The sequence below is a fragment of the Hypomesus transpacificus genome, chromosome 22 (genome assembly GCF_021917145.1).
Source record: "Hypomesus transpacificus isolate Combined female chromosome 22, fHypTra1, whole genome shotgun sequence".
Taxonomy (NCBI): domain Eukaryota; kingdom Metazoa; phylum Chordata; class Actinopteri; order Osmeriformes; family Osmeridae; genus Hypomesus; species Hypomesus transpacificus.
In genome coordinates, this window is record NC_061081.1 from 181,167 (window position 1) to 206,808 (window position 25,642).

General features: G+C 45.1%; 3 protein-coding genes across 4 annotated transcripts; all 3 read right to left on the minus strand.

Annotated features, from left to right (window-relative positions):
• Positions 1 to 329: 329 nt before the first annotated feature.
• Positions 330 to 3,246, minus strand: LOC124484831 (N-acetylaspartate synthetase-like). Of its 2 annotated transcripts, none has more exons than XM_047045946.1 (3): positions 2,972 to 3,246; positions 2,189 to 2,353; positions 330 to 1,932 (listed from the first exon to the last, which is right to left on the minus strand). In XM_047045946.1, the coding sequence occupies exons 1-3, from the start codon at positions 3,144 to 3,146 to the stop codon at positions 1,538 to 1,540; spliced, it is 735 nt and encodes a 244-aa protein (XP_046901902.1). In that variant the 5' UTR covers positions 3,147 to 3,246; the 3' UTR covers positions 330 to 1,537. The 2 variants fall into 2 exon arrangements, with proteins under 2 accessions (XP_046901902.1, XP_046901901.1); XM_047045945.1 differs by having other exon boundaries at positions 2,945 to 3,246.
• An 8,026-nt stretch (positions 3,247 to 11,272) lies between these two features.
• rtn4rl2a (reticulon 4 receptor-like 2 a) lies at positions 11,273 to 14,550 on the minus strand. The gene is made up of 4 exons (XM_047045944.1): positions 14,302 to 14,550; positions 13,286 to 13,512; positions 12,802 to 13,035; positions 11,273 to 12,580 (listed from the first exon to the last, which is right to left on the minus strand). Exons 1-4 carry the CDS (start codon positions 14,357 to 14,359, stop codon positions 11,708 to 11,710), a joined length of 1,392 nt encoding a protein of 463 aa, XP_046901900.1. The 5' UTR covers positions 14,360 to 14,550; the 3' UTR covers positions 11,273 to 11,707.
• A 6,590-nt stretch (positions 14,551 to 21,140) lies between these two features.
• On the minus strand, positions 21,141 to 25,207 carry crybb1l2 (crystallin, beta B1, like 2). The gene is made up of 6 exons (XM_047045196.1): positions 25,119 to 25,207; positions 24,404 to 24,504; positions 23,409 to 23,527; positions 23,045 to 23,177; positions 22,697 to 22,839; positions 21,141 to 22,024 (listed from the first exon to the last, which is right to left on the minus strand). Exons 2-6 carry the CDS (start codon positions 24,497 to 24,499, stop codon positions 21,853 to 21,855), a joined length of 663 nt encoding a protein of 220 aa, XP_046901152.1. The 5' UTR covers positions 24,500 to 24,504; positions 25,119 to 25,207; the 3' UTR covers positions 21,141 to 21,852.
• Positions 25,208 to 25,642: the final 435 nt, after the last annotated feature.

Below are 25,642 nucleotides of genomic sequence, written 5' to 3' on the forward strand. Positions count from 1 at the left end.
GAACAAGTCCATCAGCAGATTTCAGTCCAGAGACGTTGTTAGACATAACACTCTACTGGGGCACAGGCCCCTAATTCATATCCCTTTTTTTCTTTCAAGCTTGCTGCGCAGAATTTGCTACTTGGCTGTAGAAACTCCCCTTGCTTAACCCACTAAGCAACAGGTCAGGGACACAAGTTTGATATCAGCTTTTGCAGGGACATTGATAGTTAATGCAAGCGTGCATATTTTTTTCTCATTCATTTTAGCTCAAATATTGTATTTTTGAGCTTCATGTGATATTGTTTTTATGTTTCAGTCAAAATAAGATGATCGGTATGCCTATCATTTAGAAACTATATTTAGTTTTGTAATGTTTTCTTAGCCTACCTCAATTCTGACGTGTGCCGAGTCCGACACCTGGGGGGTCTTCCAGAAAGCATGTTATGTGACATTTACATTTCGCTCAGCCATCTGACCCCCCACATACAGGGGTAAGTTAGCTCCCCAGGGGGGTATTCCAGAAAGCAGGTTATGCAACATAACCAGGTAAATGAACCCACCAGCTGATTCACAATGATGCAGCAACCTACTGGCAATGTTGCTACAATGTTGCGATTCAGCTGGGGAGTTAACTTACCCGGGTATGTCACATAACCTGCTTTTTGGAATACCGTGGACTCCTAGGCGAGATCCCCGGATCAGTCGGGGGGAACGACAGGTATAGCTGCGTGTCGTCGGTGTAGCAGTGGTAGGAGAAGCCGTGGGAGGTGATGATTGGTCCAAGTGAGGTGGTGTACAGGGAGAAGAGGAGGGGGCCAAGGACCGAGCCCTGTGGAACACCAGTGGAGAGCTGGTGGGGGCAAGACACTTTGCCTCCCCAGGAGACCTGGTAGGATCTTCCGGACAGGTAGGATGAGATCCACTGAAGTGCAGTGCCAGTGATGCCCATCTCAGAGAGTCTGGCGAGCAGGATCTGATGGTTAACCATATCAAATGCTGCAGAAAGGTCCAGCAGAATGATGACAGATGACTTTGAAGCCGCTCTGGCAGACTGGAGGGCAGTGGTGACTGACAGGAGGGCAGTTTCTGTGGAGTGGCCGGTCTTGAAGCCCAATTGGTTAACCTGCTTTCTGGAATCCCCCCCAGGACTTCTGTGTCCTTGCTGCAGTGGCTATTTGGCAATCTCAGAAGAGCGGGCTGACATGTAATTCGGCATGCATATAGGTTTGTGTTTTCAATTAAACACTTTTACAAGTGTTGATTGGTATACTGCGTAAATTATTTCTGGGATTATCAATCTAAATTAATGCACTGACTAATAAAGTAATTTGTTAAAACTCAAACTTCAGATTTTTCTGGGCCACAGCAGATGTATACTGAGGCACGTGCCCCAGTAAAAAAGGTATAAGGACGCCCCTGTTTCACTCAATAGTAACAAGAAACTATATCTTGAAAGACGTATTATTTGTGAAAAACTGTGAAACCTGACATTGTATCCTCAAACTTCTATACTCCTTACTGATTCATTATATTAAACTAAGTTTAGTCAAGAGAGTTAGTGTTGTCCATGAGTGTTTGTTTTGGCCTTAGGCATGTCCAGGTGGTAATGATGATGCCGGACCCAGTAGAACACCCATTCTAGAACTAAGCGTCTTGCTCCGGGTACCGTATATCCGTTGGTTACGCCATTGCACCGAAACCCCAATGTTCGGTACAGCTTGTGGGCGGCTGGCGAATATGAGGTGGTTCCCAAAACGACTGAAGGGTTTCCGCGAGCTGAAGCAAATTCTAAAACTTTCTGACCCAGCAATGCGCCGACCCCTAGCCGTCTACAGCTTCGGTCCACAGCCATACGCTTCAGCTCCACAGCACCATCTCCACTCAGGTGACTGACCGCTGCTACCACACCTATTACTCTGTCCCCTTGGACTGCAACCCACATGCAGCAGTCTGAAATATAGGAGAAAGGAAGAGAATGGGAGATATCTGGCCTTTTTACAATTCATGTTGGCTAAAGCAGTTAGTCCAAAAATAGCACCGGGCTTGCTGAACATGCTCGGTTAATAGGCTACATACTGTACATTCCCATTTCTTTGCATCCTGTTCTCTTCTACAATTTTATAGAACATGAAAATCAACCTCCAACGTGCACTTCGCACTTGAATTCAACTTTTCAACATAGTGTCTCACTCTGTCTCACTCTTACCTGGTGTGTTCATATAACATCCTTCTATGTCTCTCATGTCAGTGCGCTTCGCATTTTCCAGGTAATCTAGGGTGATTTGCCTGCTGTAGTAGTACCTCGCGCACAGGACAGCGATAGGCACCAGTGCCGTCAAGCACCAAGATTTTGTCGCAACAAGACACACAACTGGAAGGGAAACCATTAACAAGTTAAATTACAACATGAAAAATGTAGGCTATATACTGTAATTTGTCATAATATCACTGGACTCAAACTGCCTTATACGACATGCCATGGCTTTTCTTTCAAGACTTCTTTCAACCAATTATCATGCACAAAGAAATAACATTTGGCATAACATATCGGAAAGTCTAAGCATCCATATTATCCTTGATTTTTTAGAGTAGACCTAGTCTGTATGAAGAAGGGCATTAAAGAATAAACAAAAAAACATATTTATGTTAAACATAAAGTCCGTACATTCTTTAACTAGTTTAACCAGTTTAACCCAGGCAGTGTAAATAACTAAATGCAAAATGTAAAAGTTTTAAGGTTTGCAATCAGACCGACTGTGTGGTGACAAGGTGTCCTCGTCCGTGTATAGTGTGCCAATGCGTGTTGTTTTCTTAGTGAACCAACAAATAATATTATATGGTTTGTTTTACAAGCCCTTAAGGGCTTTTCTATTTTTTAAGATTTATTTTGGAACCAAAAACAAACTGTCCAGACATAGTCCTACACGGGCCTGAAAAAAATAATAATCTTGATTTCACTTACGTGTCATAATGACATACAAGGACGTACTTTCAGGATGATATTTTAAAGCCCTAAATGCCGTGTCCGGAATCATCTCATGCAGTCCGTCTTGAAAAATGCGCAGGACCTCTGGGTTATCTGAGTGTTTAAATTTACGCACAATAATGGCGTTTTTGTCGCCAACAACTTTCCTCTGTTCTCGTCCATGTATAAGGTTTTCCATATTGACAGATGTTGGACTGTGATCAGTAGCCTAACCTTTACCTGTTAGCTCCTAACCCTTAAGCAAGGACGACCTACAACAATTTGTTTGTCAAGCGCCTCCACCCAAATGTATTTGAAGTGTGTGAGGCTGTGTCACCCTGCCCCTCCTTTCATTTGCTCAACTCTGGAGTTTCTGGACAGAGTCTCTGCTTGATGGGTCTTGTACCTCAATGTGTAACTAACTGTTGCATTGCCACTCATATTAAGCAGATGGTTTGATCTTGTTGTGAACCATTGTTCTGGGGGATACCTGGGTCAGGCCTTCTCCTCAGCTCTGGCTTGTCCCACTCCTTCTCCTTCCTCACTTCTTGCTTTCTATCTCTGGTTTACAATAGTCAAGGTAGAGTATGTGAAAGCTAACCTTCATTTTGTAATTGTAATTGATTTCATTTAATTGCAATGTTATTAAATGTACATTTAAATGTAACCTTACTTTCACCATTCCTGCTCTGATTGAACCCATAGACTCAAATACCTGCAATTCCATTGGTATTGGCATTATTTGGTTAATGCTTATACACAGTTCAGAGTCACTCAGCACTGACCCTTGTACACATTCTGGGTGTTACCAGTCCATTCCAGCCTTTAGTCCAGGTCCCCAGATACTTATAGGACTGGACCACCAACTAGGCATCCCTGGATTGACAACATAGTCAGTAGTGCCTTCTTCCTCCTGAAGTCAACTACCATCTCCCTTGACTTCACCACGCTGAGTTGTAGATGGCACTGAGAGATAGTGTTGTTTTAGTTCAACAGTACAAGCAATAGAGGGCGCTACAGAAACGTTTGCAGTAACTAGAAGGAAACGCAATCATCATCCGACTGTCATAGCACACATCTATGTGTGTGTGTCTGTGATTCAATTATCTTGCGAACCTGGCACTGTATGAAGTCGAAAATAGACAGGTGTACTGCTGAAGACCCAAGTACTTGCAGCGTAGGGTGTGAAATTGTTTGGATGAGCTTATTACAACAAAAAATATAAATGTATAAACGCATGATGAGCTGCATTAAGATGGAGCCGTGAGAGAGAGAGAGAGAGAGAGAGAGAGAGAGAGAGAGAGAGAGAGAGAGAGAGAGAGAGAGAGAGAGAGAAAATGAGCCAAATTCAGCCGGCACTGTAGACTGACAGACGAGTAAAGCTCTGAGTCATGGAGAGGTGGACAGACAGAAGGACCTGTCGACATCAGAGAGGATGATGAAAAATGTCAGACCAGGCAAGCCCAAAAAAGCAAGATGATGCAGCTGAACATAATTTTTACACACACACACACACACACACACAGAGAAAGATTGCGAAATGATGCCCTTTTTTTTTGCAGTGTCTCCGCCTGAAAGCACACTGTCCCAATTGTCACAGGAAAAATGTGGCAAAAATAAATTCAACTGTAGCATTGTAGGATAGTAAAGCAAGGTGAAACGGAAGAAGAAACTTCCATTAAAAGAGGAAGACTTCTATGAACATGTCACCTACGACAGGAGATTGTTATTCTGGGATATTGCCAGAATAATGTTTCCAGCAATTTAAATCTATCTAGGTCTTTTGCAAGATTGTTGGGGCACTGGCAGAGAGAGAGAGAGAGAGAGAGAGAGAGAGAGAGAGAGAGAGAGAGAGAGAGAGAGAGAGAGAGAGAGAAAGGAACAGGTGAAACAAGAGCGGTTCAGGGCTGGTTCTAAAATGGAGACAGATAGACGTCGAAGGGGAGCAGTGTCAAATGCTCATCATTCACAAAGATATGGTGACATAATCCTCTTGTGACAGGTGCGATGCCTGGCCGTCCTGTGTTGGGGAGAGAGATGCGTGTGTTTGTGTGTGTGTTTGTGTGTTATATTGGGTTAGAGCTATGTGGGATGGAACAACCTCCTCCTGACTGTCATATAGTTTATGTTTCATCAAAGGATCAAGACAACCCACACCTGAATACCTTGTTGACTGAAATGATGCAAAAACAAGTTGACAACATATTGACACGTAGCAGACTGTCATACATACAGCGATGAGAGTGATAGTGTGAGAGGAGAGGCAGAGGCAGAGAGATTGACAGGAGTGGTTTCACAGCGCCATGGGCAGGATCGGAGTAGGCTCGACTAACGAGTCTCACAGAAACTTGGATGTGGAGAAATGGGGAGAGAGAAAGAGTGAAAATAGCAGTGGATTGTGACGGGAGAGTGAGGGAGAGCTGAACAGTGGAGAGAAAGGGAGAGTAGAACAGTGGGAGTGAAGGGGGGGGGGGGGGTGAGGAGGTGAGGATGGCAGGGAAGAGAGTCACACAAGATGTTTCAGAAATAGTAGCTGGTAAAACAGACAGACAGAGGAGGGGGTGTGGGAGCCTTTCATTCATGTCATTTCATTTTCACAATGACAGGCCTGTCACATTTCTCCTAACAAATCTTTTGTTTCCCACCTAAAGCGTTCCAGGGGCGGATGGTTTAAGTCATCTGTTCACTGCTTGGCAAGTCCATGACGCGACTGATTATTGGAATGACACTGTACCTTCTCCTGTCCAATCCTCATGTCCTAGAAGTTTGCATGAATGTCATCAACGTCATTCTGATGAGCTGAGCATACCTGATTAATCCCAAATACTCTATATGGGAGGGAATCGAAAACTCGGTGAACTTCCGATAATGAGATATACATAGAGGTTGAAGAATGATGCCAGTGAACATACGTCACATAATGTACACGTGCACACACGTGCACACACATGAACAAAATGTGCACACATTACGTAGTTATCTAATACAATATAATATCACTGGAATACACTGCAGCACAGTTGTTCATGTATATGTTGTTACAGAGTCTCAGGCTATTTAGGCTTTGGAGCTTGGTGTGAGGGTGCCTGCCTTCCTCATGATGTGTGTGTGTCTGTGTGTGTATCCCATGTGCGGAGTTTGCGCATGTGTGTGTTGCGTATTGTGTGACAGTGACGTGAGGAATAACGTCTGTCTCCCAGCGGGCACTCTGACGACACTAAAGGCTGCCAGCGTGTCTGTGTGCACGTGCGTCTGTGTGTGCGTGTGTCTGTGTGCGTGTGTGTCTGTGTGCACGTGCGTCTGTGTGTGCGTGTGTCTGTGTGCACGTGCGTCTGTGTGTGCGTGTGTCTGTGTGTGTCTGTGTGCGTGTGTGTCTGTGTGTGCGTGTGTCTGTGTGCGTGTGTGTCTGTGTGCACGTGCGTCTGTGTGCGTGTGTGTCTGTGTGCGTGTGTGTCTGTGTGTGCGTGTGTCTGTGTGCGTGTGTGTCTGTGTGCACGTGCGTCTGTGTGTGCGTGTGTCTGTGTGCGTGTGTGTCTGTGTGCACGTGCGTCTGTGTGCATGTGTGTCTGTGTGCGTGTGTGCGTACGCACATAAGCCCTCCAAATGTTCTCTCGCTGAGAGAAGGATCCAACTACGTGACTAAAACATCACATTTCTTCTGCTGCTCCTCATTTTCTCACCCATGTTTGAGCTGTCTCCCTCCCTCCTCTGCAACAGTTTGGCATCTTTTCGGGTGTGTGTGTTGGAGTGCGTACTTTGTGCGTGTGTGTTTTTCACATTTCTGTGCAAAATGAAACCGTTCCATAAATATACGCCTTTTCACAGTGACATGCAGGGGACAGTCAGATGTCCTTGTTCATGGAGGACAGTCAGAAAGGTCATGATGACACATCATGACCTTGTCATGTCCATGAGGTGGTAGGCGAACATTTGCCTGAGCGTACATGTGTGTGGGTGCATGTGTATGTGCACGTGTGCTTGTGTCTGTGTGCATGGATTTGTGCGGCATGGATACAGATAGTCAAGATCCATATCAAAGGCTTTTTTGAGGGAGATCTTGTTAGCGAGACACAACTCTACTCTCCTTTCTTTGAGTCAAGCACTAATTAAATTCCCAACGGCAGAGGAAAAAAGAGAGACATGAAAAAGGCGAAAATGTAATGAGGACACAGTACGCCGACATGAAGTGAACAAAGAAATAACAAAGTGGCAAACAAACCAGGTAGAGTTGGATCAGAGCCCGGTGTGAGTCATCCTGCACATACATCAAGAGACAGGGAAACGAATAAAAAAGGAAAAGTTTAAACATGTTGCAACCTGTGATCTGAGTTAGAGTGTCAAATTGAAAAGAAAGATGTTAGAGAAAGGTGCGATGGACGCAGGGGGAGAGGAGGGGTCTGTGACGTCTGATGACGGCTTTGGAGGGAGGGATGTGTGAAAGCGGTAAAGGGTTACAGTTTGGAGGGATGGAAAGAACAAGACAAGAGAAGAACATCTTTTAAAATGACGTGGGACAAAAGATGCAAAAAAGATGCTAAAATTAGTGGGGCGCAAGTGTTTGTGTGTCTGCTTGTGAATAGAATGTAAAGGCAAGTTGCAGTATCTCTATGGTACATCATACTGTTGACGCACAGACTTGTGTTGCGAAATCACGCCTGGAGACACACCCCTATCTCCACCTTACCTCATCCCCCCTTCTCTCTCTCTCTGTTCTCTCCATCTTCTCTTTTTCATTCACCCGCTCTTCTGACTCACTACTCAAACTCATTAATATTCACATCAGTACCCAAATTTCCTCTAGAGGCCCGGCCTCTGGGATCTCACAAATGATCTCACTGCCTCACCATTGATTGGCATGCACGCCATCCAATCAAAGCCCACGCATCGTGCGTGCTGTCACTGCGTCACTCAGTCTGCCGGCCCCATCCAATAAGGGTGCTACACAGTGTTGCCTCACCCCTGCCTAATATAGACTTGGAAAGCTGTTGTGTTAGTCATGGATGATAAGTTTGTACAGCTACTTTGCTGTGGGTATGTATATACTATCAAGTGTTGGTGTCAAGTTACAGACGCGGTGTTTGATTTTGGCCACACTCAAAGCTGGCAGTGCCTACCCTGCACGGCTGCTTTCAACCATCTGCCCAAACACAGAGAAAGAGATGGAGAGAGATAGACAGAGATAGAGAGAGAGAGAGAGAGATGGAGAGAAAGAGAGAGAGAGAGAGACAGAGAGAGAGAGAGAGAGAGAGAAGAGAGAGAGAGAGAGAGAGAGAGACAGAGATAGAGAGAGAGAGAGAGAGAGCGAAAGAGAGAGAGAGAGAGAGAGAGAGAGAGAGAGAGAGAGAGAGAGAGAGAGAGAGAGAGAGAGAGAGAGAGAGAGAGAGAGAGAGTAGAAAGATGTGGTCAGAAAGAAGTGGAGGGCACGTGAGAGAATGGGAGTGTGTGAAAGAGAGAGAAGGAAGAAAAAGGAGAGGAAGAGAGAGATCAACAGAGATATAGAAACAAGACAAAGATAATGGCTAGGCACAGGCTTTTTGGAGCTGCCTGTGTGGCATGTCTGCATACGTGTTGCTTGGTTTGGACTTTTGGCCACCAGTTGTGTATACTGAGCTGAGTGGTGCAGCAGCATGTTCAAAAATTTTCCTCAGGGCATAAGCTTCAATCTTTGGGTATGTCATTATCCTGTGTGTTGCTATTGGTTACTATTAACTTAAGATAGATATTTGCCTGGAACTATTGTGTGTGTGTGTTTGTGTGTATGTGTGTGTGTGTGTGTGTGTTTGTGTGTATGTGTGAGCTGGATGTCCCTCTGGACTTCAGTAACAGTATCTGGATGATAGTCAAGGCTTAAAATGAAACACCCACACAAAGAGATCTTTTTTTCTTCAAATAAATGTACATATTTATTTATGATCACATGTTGTCTCCTACTCATCTTTTACAATAAAGAGATTAGACAGATTGACAAATCAATCCCACAGACGAGCAAAAACAATAAATGCTCTTGTACACAAAAGGCCCAGTTTGACCTCACCCTTATGGTCGACATGTACACAAAAGGCCAAACACTCTGACACAGTCAGGAGGCTCGAGATACAGTATATTCAGTATGAACTACGGACTATTTTCTTGTTAGTGAACAGCCTGCTGTTGATTCACTGATACTGAAAAGCTCTAAGTAAGTATTATTGATATAAAACCAAAACATGTTCCAAGTACATAACCATTAGAGCTGGCTGTCCTGCATTTAGTTGTGTGTGTGTGTGTGTGTGTGTGTGTGTAGGTATGTATGTATATGTGCGTGTGTTTGTGCGTGTGTGTGTGAGTGTGTAGGTATGTATGTATATGTGTGTGTGTTTGTGCGTGTGTGTGTGAGTGTGTAGGTATGTATGTATATGTGTGTGTGTTTGTGCGTGGGTCTGTTTACGCCTCGCTGGCCTCCTACTCTCCCAGAGCTTGTCCTTGCCCTTCCCACCTACCGGCAACAAGCTTCATAAGAGTACAAGCTCTCTCTCCCACCCATTCTATATTACTTTTCCATCTCCCTCTCTTGACTCAACTCTTCATAAAAGGATTGAGAGAGGTGACCACATAAAGGAACAGGTGAACATGAGAGCATGTGGAAAAAAGAACGAATCGAGAGGAGAGGGGAAAATAATCACGCCTCCTAAATCCGATCCCCCGTAAAGCCTTGTGAAGACTGAGAGAATGCTAGGAGGATGGATGAAAGGAGAGAGGAAAAGCAGGAAAGAGGGATGGGGAAGTGAAGAAAGTGAAGGAAGTGTGAAGTTGAATGGATGCCTGTTTTTGGTCACTTCCAGATGACGTCAACCCAGCATTACACCAATCAGATTGCTCTCTCTCCCTCTCAATCTTTTTCTCTGTTATTCACTCTCTCAGTTTGTCTGATCTATTTTCTGTTGGTTACTAATTGTAAAAGCATATGCAAGTCTGTCTGTCTGTCTGGACAGTTTGTCCCCAGTCGGTTAGTCCATTACTGAATAACCCATCTTCTTGGCATCTTAGTTATCGAATGATCTGCCAGACTATTTTTTATCCATCCATTCATCCATATGTTTGCAAATACCTTTGTCTATCATTTAATCCACCCACCCATCCATCTATACATCCATTCTCCCATTCTCCCCCAGTCTCCAACCACAGATGTCCATGTCCATCCTGTGGGCGACACTAGAACAACAGAAGGTCCGGTTAGTCAGTTTATTCCCAAGAGTGGGTTTGGAGTTCGGTTCAGTCATGTTTTATTCATCCCGCACCCTAATTCCAGTTCTTTCTCTTCTTTTTTTTCGGGTGCCAATGAGGCCAGTTTCTGACCTTTCCTTTTTCTTGCTCAATGCCTTTTATTGTCTTTCTCACATTTCAATCGAAAGCAGAAGGATTGAGGTCTGAAGGCGGTGACAAGGTGAGACGTGAATTTGGTTGAGGAGATTTTTGAGATTCTCTTAGGTTCTTAAGATTCTTTTAGCCTTCCAAGATGTGTGTACTCGCAATGTTAGTCATATTTGTGGGTCATATATGTAGGAAGGAACTGGCCTCAAAGAAATGTCTCACAAGGTTATTTAGAATATTCCATCACTCTTTTATCCAGACAGCTCATTCGTAATCTCACATTCTGTCAATCAATTGTATGACATACAGCAATCACCAATCAGAGCCTTTCAGGAAACATTATTTCCCTGTGGCTTCCGAGATGACATCAAATTTACAAGAGGTGAAAAACACAAAATGATTAGATGGCTAATAAAACAATGCTTGATGCAATGAATTTATTACTTGTCTCTCCGTGTCTAGGGCCAGCACTGTCGCGTACACCATCTGCTTATTTCTTTCTAGCTTCTTTCAGTCTTTTCATAACTCTCTCTTGCCTGTTCCGACCTTGCTGTCCATCCCTCACTCCCCCGCTGTTTTGCTTTCCTTGTAGAATCGCGACAGCATTCTTGCACGCTCTTTCTCCCCCCTAGCTTTCACTCTGCCTCTTCTTTTCTTGATTTAATCCTACCACTCTCTATCTAGCTTCAACTCTTATTCTCTCTGAATAACTGTCCTTCAATCCAAATCCCTAACTTGTTTTATTCTCTACTTAGCCCTGCACAAAATCACCTTCACTCTTTCAATAGAAAGAATATGCTTAAATGAAATGTTCACAGCAGACATGGTGGGTATGTAAACATCAGCTAGCATGTCAATGAATCTATTTACATCTTCAGTTGTTACAATTAATGCAACAATGGCAGTTATGGCTGCTGTATAGCTATCAACAAAACTGTAGTGGTAGCGCTGATGCTAACAGTACGTAATGTCGTAAGCAGCTAGTTGAACTTATGTCATCTTAGTTGTACTATTAGGAAGTTTAGTTTAAGTGACAACACCGAGAGAACCATTTACAACAGTAGTAGTAGTAGTAGTAGTATTTAGCAGTAGCACTGAGGATTGTCATGGCAACACTGGCAGTGTGACCTCTGACCGTTGTGATATCACAAGGGTCATAGTTGAGCACCTGCACCTGTTGGTGGTGTAGTTCTATAGCCCTAGCTGTTAACATTCAACAGCCCAGTGTAGTGTGTACATAGCCCTGTGTGTGATAGATGTTTCTATCTCTCTAACTATACCCCCCTATCTCCAGAGCTGTTGAGGTAAGATATTCTCAACATTTAGGCAAAGGGGGGTGGCAGAGTTTTCAACAGGGAGGTGGATGGGTCCTCGCTGTCCTAAAAAGGGCATCGGACGAAACTAAAGAGTTCAGCCAAATAGAAGGTGCAGATTGAGCATGAAGGAGAGGACAGCAAGAGCCAGGAGGGAGATGAGGGAGGGGGTGGGAGAGGTGGAGGAAGGGGCGGCGGCAGAGGAGGGGGGCAGGAGGTCAAAGTCGGGCGGGCACTCGAGCTCGAAGCAGCGCAGCGTGGCGCCCGCATCCTCGTTGCCGTAGTTGGCCCAGTACTCCTCGGCCTCCAGCTTTGGCAGCGCCATCTCCTCCTCTCCCAGCTCGTACTTGACAGAGGTGGTCAAGGCAGTGTTCTTGCCACCATAGGGGGCTGCCTTGATGGTCTCGGAGCTTTTCTCGAAGAGGCCCTTGCTGGCGGACTGGGGCTTGTTCTTGGAGAACCACCAGCGAGTCTTGGTGCTGAAGGTGGTGGTGGTGGAGCCGGCGATGGAGCCGGGGTCGGGCAGAGGGCAGGGGGCGAAGTCCATCTCGCGCAGGAAACGCAGGTCGGTGCCACGGCGATTGGAGGGGGAGGAGCACATCAGCTCGGAGGAGGAGACGCGGGCGCCACGGAACCACTCCCACAGGGAACGGGCCTCACAGCCGCAGGACCAGGGGTTGCCGTTGAGACGGAGGAACTCGATGCCCTGGGTGTCTCTCAGCGCCTGGCTGGGCAGCTCCGCCAGGGAGTTGTTGAACAGGAAAAGCATGGTCAAGCGGCCGAGGTCGCGGAACGCCCGGCGGTTGACCTGCCGTACGCGGTTGTCGTGGATGAGGAGGCGGTCCAGGTTGACCAGGCCACGGAACACGTTCTCGGACAGTGTGCGGATACGGTTGCCATGCAGGAAGAGCTGGCTCAGGTTGATGAGGTCAGAGAACAGGTCGTCCTGCAGGAAGTGGAGCTGGTTCTCCTGAAAGTAGGCAGGAAATAGAGGCTGGGTTAGGGAGAGGAATGCGTCCAACATTCTCAAAACAATCTTATGTGTGTGTGATTATCTTTTTGTGTTGACATGAGTGTACGCGATGAGCATGCTCTATGTGTATGCTTGTCTGTCCGGTGTGTATGTGTGTGTGTATGTGTGTGTATGTGTGTCTGTGTGTGTGTGTGTGTTTGGTGTCTGTCAGTACCTACCTGCAAGTAAAGAAAATGCAGGCTGTAGAGCTTGTGGAAGATGTCATGGGGCAGGGCATTCAGCTTGCAGCGGTGCATGTGGAGACTCTGGAGCTTCTCCAGACCCCGGAAGGCACCCCCCTCCAGCCTGTGCAGATGAGGGTTGTCTCCAAGGTCCAGCTCCTCCAGATCCCTCAGCTCACTGAAAGCACCAGCCTCAATCCATGTGATGTTGTTGGAGAACAGCCACAGAACCTGGACAGAGGGATTGATAGGGATCATGTTTAATTTGATCAATGATCTATATTTATCTACATGCAGTTTGTCTATGTAGCTATTTATATATGGCAACGTGTGATACATAATAAACACTTGAGGTGTATCAACAACAAAAAAACTGAGTAAAGGGCACTAAATAAATTTGAAACACACAACCTAAGTTTGTCTGTCTGACAGTTCAAACAGTTCCGTCTGCATTGTCTCTTTGTTTACTAATAGTATTTACCTGAGTTCCAAATCCGAAAGAGCCCACTCTGAGCTCCGTAATCCGGTTGTTCTGGAGGAAAACGCGTTGCGAGTCGTAAGGCACTCCAGCTGGCACGAGGGTGAAGTTCTGCGCCTGGCAGCTCACGGTCATCGGCGTCGGGTAGCACACGCACAAGTGCGGGCACGCCTGAGCCGGACTGGGCTTGCCAAGGACCAACCACACAACCAGCCACATGGAGAGACCACCTAGGAATAAAGGGGGGCACCGTGAAAAATGTGTCCAACTGCTGGCTGAACGAGAGGCCGTCCGGCCAAGGAGCTGTCCAACGGCCGTAGTGCTAAAATGACTTTAGGCACCGCCGCTGCAATCCCGCTAATAAAATAGAAAATTGCTCATTTCGTATGCAAACATTGGTTTTCTATGTGTATAATGCATAACAATATATATAACTAGTGTTGGCGCGTTTTAAACATCAATCAAGCAATTTAAGACAGGAAATATTTTCCTATAGGACCATTTTAAAGCATTGCAGAGGTTTTCTCGAGTTATATCACAAAATATTAACATTGCCGCGTTTACAATTCGTCATATGATTACGAAATAGGACGCAGAGGATAGATTCAGTGGGTATAGGTGTTGCTAAGTCTATGCGTAAAACTCAAATAGTTCACTCTATCTGCGCCAACAATTACGCACAGTGCAATTGAAATGCAATAGGTAAAACATAATTACAACCCAACATTGTAATGAACGCTAGAACTCCAGTTCCATATTTATGCAATAGCCTACGTGCCACATAAAACACAAGAGAGCTAAACATACATTTTGCCCAACATAAAATTACCAAAACTTCCCAGGTTACTCAATTTAAATCAACACTGCACAATTTAGACTACTAAGGATCCAACTTCACTTTTAAAATGAAACTCAATACACTAGGCCTATCAAATGCGTAATGCAATGATACTTTGCTCACAAGTATGCAAGACAAAATTAAGTGCACATAAACCGCAGGAGACACGAATTAAACTTACTTTTGCAGTTGCGTATGATGGAGCATCGTCGGCTCCGAGCAGTCGTAGGGGTTTCCATCCTGAACCAAAGTCGAAAGCGAGTTAGCCTGAAAGGGCGAAGTAATGCCTGCTATCTCTGCTGATGATCTGGTTCCTGAGTCGGAGCGACTGAGAGAGTGCCGATTGTCAGAACCCGGTGTCCATTTATACTCGAGCTGTCGTAGCGCCTACGGCAGTGGGCACCGTGGAATCTCTCATACGTCACGACCCGGGTCAATAATGCGGGCGGGTGGCGCACAACGAAAAGAGGATGGGAGGGAGGATTCTTGGAGAACTGAGTGCGCGCAATCGCAGTTAGTAGACTTTTCCTTGTTTCAGACAAGAGAAAGGAGGAGACTCTATTCATCACCACAAATGAAAGGAAGAGAGGCGTGGAGATAACAAGAAAGAGAGGGGGGACTAAGGAACGGCATGGTGCCCGGTAATGACTGCGCTTTGTGGAGGAGCGGATGACGGGTAGGAGATGGGCAAGAGGCTCACTTCCTGGCTTGCGTTTAGAGAGGCCGGTATGGTCTGCTTCCGGCATTTCTCAGAGTCAAACAGTTGAATGAAAAGAAGATAGTGGTGATGTGATTCATAGAGGATAGGAGTAAACCCCTGAAATATGATTAAGCACGCGAAAGGACACATTTACCGCCAAAAGAAAGAGGCAGTCAAAAAAACTACACTTTTGAACGACATATTTGATGTAGGATTTAAAGTGTTGGTTGACCAAGACGCACAGTCATGCATGAGCTGAACCAGAATAGATCATGATTATTGCGGTACTGGTAATGAGGAGCGTCATTATATTGATGGTTTTGACGAGGGTGATGATGAAAATGATGCATTTCAGAATGGCTTTATCAAATTCAACCCTTGTGTGTCATGGTTGGGACAGAAACTCAGATCAACTTGAGTATCTTGTCAGTCAGAACTAGACCAAAGCTTATTGACGCTTAAGTATTAAGTTTAAACTTGTGTCCAATTTTATAACAAACTCCCTTATTCTGGGACTGCAGGTGGAACAAAGAGAATATTTTTTTTAGGAATAGGTTTTGGGGTTCCTTTGAGTTGGTAGCTTACTGCATAGGCACACTTAGCTAAATACCAGGGAACATGAAGACAGACAGAGATTTAAAAGAGATGAGAGATTTGTAGTGCCGATAGACAGGTAAATAAGTGGGATAGACATGCATGTAGACAGACAGACAGGAAGACTGAAGGGCGACTGATGAGACATGCATGTAGACATATGTCTTTAATTCATTGAAGTTGGATGACATTTTTTAAACTTCAGGTAATTGGCTGCAAGCAGTCAGACAGACAGTCAGTCTGTCAGAGTCAGTCAGTCAGTCAAACAGTCAGTCAGACAGTCGGTCACACAGACAGTCAGACAGACAGATAAACAAATGAGTAAGCCAGGGGATCCATCCATCCATTCATCCATTTGTGTTGTTTTTCACACCTCCTCCTCTGGCGATCTGGACCCAATGTTGCTAACATTCCAGCCCACATGCATGACTAAGTCTCTCTCTCTTTATCTCTGTAATTTTATCTCTCTCTCACACACACACACACATACACACACACACACACACATTAACACACACACACACACACACATAGGCTTTCCCTTTCTACTCCCACGCCACCAGCTGTGCGTTTCGAAATGCAGTCTTATCGAACAGTGTTGATCTATGCATCTATGGTTGGCATGTATTGTCGTGTGGGCACTGGGTATAGTCACAGTCAACGGCTTCCATGTGTTTAAGTTACATTGACATACATGGACTTCCCTCTTCCCCAGTTAGTGTGTGTGTGCATGTGTGCATGCATGTGTTCTGGATAAGAGCGTCTGCTAAAATTACTAAATGTGTGTGTGAGGTGCGGGGAGGGGGGGATTCTGTAGGGGTTCAACTTATCAATGGTACACTCTATAGATGTTCATACTTTTTATGAGACAAGATCACTTTGACTGAGTTTTCTACATAAGGCAAATCAATCTCAATCGTCAAATCGGAGTTAAGTTCCATTAATACTTAAAACATTTTCTTTTTTTCTTTTTTTATTCTAATGGTGCTAATTTCCCAAACTGTACCATATTAAAACTTCACACGTGTTGTATGAGACACGGGGCACCAAGTCTGCGTGTGTGTTTGGGAGAGGGTGTGTGTGTGAGAATGTGTGTGAGAATGTGTTAGCAGATTGCCTCAGGTACAGTCACACTACCCAGTTATGCGTGTGAAGCGTCCCGTTTAGAATGGACCGGGCGCAATCAAACACACAAGTGGGGAAGTCGGTGGGGACAGAGGGTTTCCAGGGCAACGGCAAGGCGGTTATCCTTGTGATGTGGAAATAGTGGCCACACCACCTATGGGGACTGGATAATGATGGAGAAAACATTCACATATATACACATATTTTCACTCATGCAGACAGATGTAGGCTACACAGACCCGGAAATACAAGCATACAAACTCACTCACACTCACAGATGTGCATGTTGTAATTGAACTCCAAGAATGCCACTTTGACAAAAGCTTTTGATGTTTTCTTTCTGCCCTGCCTGCTCAGATCCTCTCTCCTTCTCCCTCTCCCTCTGTGTCTTGGGTCTTTTCTCTCTTTCATACACGCACACACCCTCCCCTCCAGCACAACTTTTCTGCTTTCATTCTTTTCTCCTCCCGGCGTCACCACTTCCGATTTCCCATATCGGTCCTCCGTCTCAGTGCCATGTCACCACACCGTCACTCTGTTTAGCCCTCCCTGCACAAACTCTCTAACCCTCTTCTCTTCATCTCTCCATCCTGGCAGTCCTGGAAGTCTGGTGTTCAGAATGGTTCTCACTGTCCGCTCGGTCCATTTAGAGCTCATTCATTTCTATTCATTTGCCGCACTTTGAGGCTCACGTTCGGTTTAGTTCAGTGGTACACTGTACAAGCGCAATGGAATGTGTGCATCGAAATCTGTGTCTGTGAAAGCATTCCAGAGTAATTGTTTTGCCCTAAAACGTGTATGATGTCACGTGCTTGTATAACACTGACCCCTACGTGCATGCCGATGGCCATGCAGTCCACTCTTCCTCCCTCCTTTATAATTGATCTGTTGCCTCTCATTCTATCTAGAGGCTTCTAGATGGGAGATACCTCTCTCTCTCTTTCTCTCTCTCTCTCTCTCTCTCTCTCTCTCTCTCTCTCTCTCTCTCTCTCTATCTCTCTCTCTCTTTCACTCTCTCTTTCTCACACACACCCACCCACCCACACCCACACCCACCCTTCCCTGTGGAATACCATTAGTACCATCTTCCCCCCCCCCCTCTCTCCCTCATCTCTCTCTCTCTCTCTCTCATGATCTTCCTCTCTCCTTGCATTCTTCATTTGGTCTTTGTGTCACCGACACACTTCCTCTCCTGTGCGCCTTCCTCAGTACAAGTATTTTTCATGTGCTTCATCTATCATACTTTCTTTTATTCTCTCACTCCCCTTTTTACAAAGTCTAGTTGTTCGCTATCGATTCATCCAAGCAGTTCCACTTCAGGTACTGAATTTACACAACATTCCCTTTCAGCCCCCTCCACATTTGTGTGTGTGTGTCTAACATGCCTTGTGTATGTTAAACCTTGTGTGCGTAAGCACCCCCCTCGTTAACGCTGAAAGGCAGGTGTAAGCCACAGCCACTTCTTCTTGTTGTGAAAATATTCATCGACACTGCATAGTGATGATCCTCTCTCTCGACTTCCCTCTTTTTTTCTGTCACTCTTCGCTTCTCTCGCTCAAACCTCGCTCCAATCTTTCTGTGCGCTTTCTCTTCCTGTATCTCTTTTTATGATCATCTCTGTCTTTCTCATTCTCCCCCCCCCCCCTCTCTCTCTCTCTCTCTCTCTCTCTCTCTCTCTCTCTCTCTCTCTCTCTGTCTCTCTCTCTCTCTCTCTCTCTCTCTGTCACTCTCTCTGTCTTTCTGTCTCTCTCTCTCTGTCATTCTCTCTAATTGCAATTCGCTCCCCATCTATTACAAATGGACATTTATTGTTCCCCAATCCCCAGAAATGTTTTTCAAATATCAATAGCCAGTAGATGTCTCCAGAGAAATATATTTTCTGGTCCCACTCACCCCCATCTCCATTTTGGCCCCCACCCCAGACAAGAGTCTCCTCTCCATCCTCTTTCATCCCACCCCCATCCTCCTCTCCTCCGGACCCCAGACTCTATTCCCTCAGCTCCTTGTCCTTCTGCTCTTCTCCTCCGTCTTCATCTTTATTTTTAAAAACACAGCCCAAGTGCGTCTCACTGATGACGCAGATGGTGGCGCAACGCTGATCGAACACTAGAGAGAAAAAGAAAAGGGGGTGAGTGAGAGAGAGAGAGACAGAGAGAGACAGAGAGAGAAAGAGAGAGAGAGAGAAATATAGAGAGAGAGAGAGAGAGAGAGAGAGAGAGAGAGAGAGAGAGAGAGAGAGAGAGAGAGAGAGAGAGAGAGAGAGAGAGAGAGAGAGAGAGAGAGAGAGAGAGAGAGAGGGAGAACTGGCAATAGAGACAGAAGAGTGAGACAGAGAGAAAGAGACGGGAGGGTTGACAGAGACAGATACAGAAGCATACAACTAGACTCAATTGAGGTCCCCCCCGTAGGTATGATGACAAGTTCCACACCTGCTGTGAGTTACTCATGTCAGTACCTGGATTTCATGTATTCCATGTAGTTGCATGAGTTCTGTGGGGTATCAAGTCTCTGTCTCTGTCTTTCCTATAGCGTTAACTCACCCACTCGTTCACTGACAGAGTTACATACCAGCCTTCCATCACCAACGGAAAGATTTCTTTATGGAGGCTGAGAAAGCCCAGTGACGTAACACATTGACGGAGAAATTGGGGATGTAACGTTATATACTGAAAATACTGGTGCTAACATTCCTTGCCAGCAGAGAACCCCCTCCCCACATGACCTATACATGACACTAGGCTTACGTAAACAAACTGACCTAGGCTGACCATTATCATACCAGAGGTGCAATACCTGTGTTTAACCTTATCTTCATACGTGAAGTTCTTTTAGTACTGCACCCACATTCAAGCTGTGTTGTGTATGTGAGTGTTTTAAACATTCAGCTCATGTCTCCTCAGCATACATTATATGTGTTTGAGCACAGATCAATAGATGTAAATATAATTGTTCATTTTAGCGTCTCAATTTGCCTGACTATGTAGATGACAAGAGAGCGGTAGAGACAGAAGCTATGTAGAGACAGCAGACCATGCTTTGAGCACTTTCCAACATGAGCTCATTCCAGATTTTTCTCATGCATGACCTTTTTATTCCAAGTAAATTGAATTAAATGTGGAATTAAGGCATTTTGGTCCCTACCCTGTTCATCATTTACTGTCAAATAACAAACCCCACCCTCTAGTGCCAGGAGAGCTTAACTACAGGCCCATTAAAAAGCCAGGCTCTCCAATAGTTACGTACACTGAGACACCCATAATACTGGTGTATTGGATATAAACTGATTTAAGGTGAGTTTAGTAGTTTCCTTGCCGATGGTAGCACTGGGGAGGTGTGGTGGGTTAGTTGATCCTAGATCTGTGCAACAATGCCTTGTTGTAAAAACAGCACTTCATCCAGACCTCCTTCATCCAGACCACCTGCCTCCAGTCTCAGCCTCCTCCTTGTTGGTGGCAGCCTCTCTAACTAACCATCCGTATGCATCCTCATGCTGCCGTACACCCTTCAGGCAAGAAGAGAGGATTGATGAGGAGCAGTGGGATGGTGGGGTGGGGGGGGGAGAGGGAATTGTGTGGATTGAAAGATGATGCACACATACACACTCACACATTCTCATTACAAACCACTGCACTCCTGGTCAGCTGAGAGCAGTCCCAATTCGCGCTGACGTCAGAATCGAGTTGGCGTCTGAGCTGGGGGGCAAGCAGAACTGAGGTCGGGTGAACTGACGTCAACAATTTCCTCACTCCGATCCAAGTTTAGCAGCCTGTGGAGGAGGGTGTTGGCTCTCTAAGGTATCCTTCCTGCCAGTATTTATAGCATGAGGTAGATAGGCAGCAGGTGGGGAAACGAAGTAGTACTAGTAGGTTTGTAACGAGGGGGAGAAAGAGGGGAAAGAAGAGGAAGGAAGGTGGGATGAAAGAATGGGTGTGGTGGAAAGTGGAGTGGAGGGAGGCTTGGATGGAGAGGAATGAACACCTGTAGTCAGAAGTCGAATTCCAATCTTAAGAACTGGTGATGTTTTTTGTTGGAGGAGGAAAAAGGTAGGAGAGGGGGTAGACAGAGTGAAGGAGTAGGAGTATTTATAGATGGAATTAGGCTGCAGGTGAAGAAGTAAACTTTTCCTTTTACGTGAAGAATGGATAGACAGAGGGAGGGAAGGGGGAGGAAGGCAGGACTAAGGGGCAGGTTTCACAGGTCACAGAAAGTTGTTTTCAGAAGCAAATGAATTATTCACAGGCTTATTAACAGGCTCACCACAATAGACTGGGCTCCTGTACGTGCCAAGAGCACTTCATTGATTCTTTGAATGAAAGAACTAACTGCCATAAATTCCCCTAACAAACACACATTGAGTGAACGGAACGCTTGAGTGAATGCATCATCTATAGATATATTTTGAGAGCAATGTTTGCTTCTGCATGCTTTTTAAATATTGTTAAAACTTCATTGTATGGAGTCGGAATCATTAACATTGTGTTCATGAATTTCATGCTCTACAAAGATATTTCCCATCAACCTACTTACCATGTGTTTGAGTTTATTGACCCTGGTAGACCACTAAGCGGTGATATGTGGCCAAGGACACAGTGACAATGTGGAATGGTTTAGAGTCTCTTTATTTGGGTTCAGATTGAAGAAGGAGCAGAGTCTGGCGTCTGTGTGCATCAATTGGAATGGCTGCCAAAAAAGGTATGGGTGGAATCTCAATTTCCCACAAATCCCTTCCCAGCAGTATCCACAGTAACCGATGCCCTCTCTCCTCACCCACACAAACACAAGCAAACAGACACACCCTTCCCTATCAGTGTCAATTAAGCCATGTGATTTGATGATGAAGTCAGGTGGAAGATAAGTGGGATGACAATTAAGGAGAGTGAGGGTCAAAAAGAGGATCAATGGGAATGGATGGCAGAATAGGCTTTCAAACAGGGAGAGAGAAAATATAGATCTATTTACAGACCAGATCTTGATCTGTTAAGTTTATCTGTTAATCATGGTTAATGTGTTTTCATTGCTGGCTTATCTATCCCCAAAAAAGAACAGAGCACTCTTTTTTTCCCACTAGGTGGCGTTCTTCCCCCCCCAATTTGTTTTCCATTGCATCCCCAACCCTCTCCTCCTTACTCGTCATCCTACAAGATTTATCCTCCGCAAGACTTCAGAGTGGAAAGGTGGAGGCAGAGCAATCTTCCTACAGTTTCCTCTCCTCCCTTCTTTGCTTTCCTTTCTACATCTCCTATATCCCCCTGCACCTCTCTACACCTGCCCTCCCTCCGCCCCGCTCACTCTCCTCTTTACCCTCCCTGCTTCTCACTTGCTGGCCATGGTGTAGCAGCCATGGGGGTGCCACTGCATGTCGCGGATGCGTCTGACAGACTGCATCTGAGGGCAGCGGGCGCCATACTCGTTGAAGTGCTTGTACTCTCCCTTCTCCAGCAGGTACTGGCTGCCACGGTAGCCAGGGAACTGGTAGCCCACAAAACTGTGTAGAGAAGAGGGAGGGCAAACGAAGGAAGAAAGGAGGTGGAGATGGAGGCAGTATTAAAAGATGATACAAAAAAGTGTATAAAAGAATAACAGACGGAAGTGTAAAAGCTAATCAAAAGAACGTGCAGAGAGATGGAAGGAAAGAGGGAGGGAAGGAAGCAGAGAAATAAAATGGGGTATGACAGCGAGACATAGAGAGAGGGAGAGAGGTACTGAGATACAGAGAGAGGCAGCGGTTGAGTAAGTTGCTAATTAAATTTTTTGGTTACATGTTTGTCTGGACAACCCACAGGGGAATGTCTGCCTGCGTGTTAGAGTATGTGCTACGAATGGAGCACGGCTGATTTACAGCTGGCGGGGAAGGAGATAGATCCATTAGAGACCTTCATCTTCAGCAGGGTCTCACTGACATCACAGGCCCACCCCAAAGGAGGGTGACGTAGGAGCATGAGGCTATAAATAAAACTACCTACTTGTATGGTCTAGGAAACTTTTGTCAAAACCACTTTTGATACGTCTTTCGTGGGCTATACTTTACATTAAAGTCATCATTATAAATTATATTTAATTGTAGAATATTTGTTTTTGTTCCTCTGGTTAAAGGCTATGGAGTAGATGAATGTGATGGGATGTGGCAGGTGGATGTTGCTGTGTGAGGACTACTCACGTTCCGCAGCTGACCATGATGCTGCCGACCCTATCAGTGAAGCCGTATGAGAACAGGCTGGGAACGTCATCATCCATGATCTCCATCTTACGACCCTTGAACTGGCCCACCTCAAACAGGCAGATCTTGTGCTTCTCAGGGTCCTTTGAAGGGAGGAGAACGGAAGGGTGAAATACTGAGCTGATGGATTGATTAATGTAAAAAAGTTAGTTCCGAAAGGATGGTGTGACAGAGCAATTAGACGGGCTTTTGACATGGTCGCTTAATAAATATTGTTGAGAATTATTCTCATTATGAATAAAGAATATAAGTAGAGTGGACAGATTAACAAATGTGGGTGAAGTTTACCATGCGGACAGGCCTGAAGGACAGCAGGTAGTCGTTCTTCTGGCAGTTGCTCCAAGAGTCCCAGCGAGGGTACTCTCCCTTCTCCAGGATGAACATCTCTCCACAGAAGTTCATCTGCTCAAAGCCCACAAAACTGAGGTTGGAAGGGAGTGAAAAGGGGGAGGGGATGTGGAAGGGAGGAAGGGAGAGGAGAGGAGAGAGGGTAAACCAGGCAGACAGGGAGTGTCATAAGGGGAAGGAGTGTGAATGAGGGAAGGAAGGAAGGAAGGAAGGGAGGAAGGAAGGGAGGCTTAGACATGATTTGCTCTCAGTGTGTCAGCTTTCTAATATTTGCTGTTGCATTTCAGATTGACTTGGCACTCACGGTCCACAGTCGACACGAATGGAGCGCACCCTGTCCATGCCCATCTCACACACATTCATGCACTCATTGGTGATCTCAATGCTGCGACCCTGGAAGTTCTCCTGGTCGAACACAGACATCTGAAACGAGAGAGAAAGGGTGGAGAGATGGGAGAGGAGACAGGTTAAATTGGTATTTTGAGGGATTGAGTTTTAGATTTTGAGAGTTTGTTTTTGATTAATTGAAATGAATTAGTTAATGTGATGAATTAATGTGATGAATTTGAGGAATTGCAAATATCGCAAATTAGTAGCACCAGAAAATGCATTTGCCCAGTTTGGTGTTGCGGTATAAGTGAGAGCTCCCATAGACAGGGTTGGTGGTTCAATCATGGTCATTTTATACCATGGTGTATTGCAGGATAAGATACTGTATTACTACAATGAGCTACAGGAGGGTTGCAAAGCCATCATACACCTGTTACTCATAGCAAATTAGAATCATAAGAAATACCCCACAACTCCTGGTTTGAACATTATTTGTCAAGAAATCGGTTTGAAATCATGTTTCAATGCTATGTATTGCCAGTTGCATCACTAATTTTACTATCCGTGAGCTTAGAAGATGCATGTATGCATCTGCTTCTTGCATAATACCAGACTAAAGAAGATTATGAGTTAGAGAGCGTGATTAAAACCAAGGTTTGATACCTATGGCTTCAATATCAACATCAACTGTTATGTAGACATTGGTTTTACAGTGTTTACCACCCACTTGCATATCTATGGCAACAGGAAACTCAGGACCACTAGCAAGAATGCAAAAGAATCAATGTGTGAACTCAAGTGTTGATAACCGTGTCAAACTGTAAAAGCAATTATCTAAGATGTGCGTGTGTGTGTTTGTAATATAAGACATCACTTAAAGTCTGATGCCTCTAATTGTGCGTGTGAAAGAACAGTGTGTGTGTGTGTGTGTGTGTGAGCATGCTTGTGTGTGTGGTTGCATGAGTGTACCTTGTAGGACATCATGCCCATCTCAGACCTCTTGCCCTGAGCGGCCTTCCCGTCGGTCTGGGAAGCAGTCTTAGCCTTCTCTCCTCCTGCTGACATGATGACTGAACAAACCACCGGTGGAGAGAGGAGAAAAGGGGAACCACAGAAACATTGTGAGAAGGAGAAAGAAAAGGCATGAGAGAACGTTTAATGCCCAGCAGGATGAGATTATCAAATTGTAATCCTAAAATTCCTCCCTTCTAGTCTAGAATGTGTTAGTTTAAATGCTTGTTTACAATAATAATAGTGTTCAATAGTCAGTTTAAATACATGAAAAACTAGGTAGTAGGAGCCTGTGATAGTAGTACTGTGGTTCCATATATCCCCCAAAAACTTGATGCCAGAGTTTAGCTCAGAGTTTTGCCATGCTCTATTGGTCAAGGAACACTAGATCTAAACATAAACCGTTTCAATCCATTTTCAGTTAAAGGTCCAATTGTTGGCCATTCAGAAAATATGGGTTTGTCAAAAATGTCATAGAATTGTCCTCATTCAAATTTAACATGATACTTTCTAAACTGACCCTTTCTCTTGATTTTTAATTGAAATGCATTTTTTAATTTCATTTGAAACTAATTTAACTCTAAATGCCATCCCCCCGCCCCTTTGTCTTGGCCATTGATCTATTTGTCTGTCAGTGTGTGTGAGCATGCATGTGTGTGTGTCTGTTTCTTACCTGTGGCAGTGTGTACGTGCGGGGGGCAGATTCAGGCTCTGTGGCGTTCTCTGGGTGTGTGAGTGCGGTGGGCCCCTCTCAGCTTTTATATGCTGGCGCCCGGAGAGGAGGGATTAGATGACAGAAGCAAACCCGCTGAGCTCACAGCTGAGGAAGAATAGAAATCCCCCATCATCAAAGAGAGAGAGAGAGAGAGAGAGAGAGTGCAAGGGAGAATGAGAGAGAGAATGAGAGAGAGAGCAAGGGAGAATGAGAGAAGAGAGAGAGAGCAAAGGAGAATGATAGGAGAGAGCAAGGGAGAATGAGAGGAGGGAGAAAGCAATGGGAAAGAGCCAAGATAGACACAGCAAAGAGGAAGATGGGGAGAGATAAGGAAAGTGAGTTATATAGAGAACAGAAAGAGAAAGAGGGGGGGTAAGCCACATAGAATTCAAGCAATAATATAGATATTCACTACAGTATGTACTTATCTTTCTTTTTCTAACCCTAAAATACATTGAAAGACGGGCTGACACAATTATATG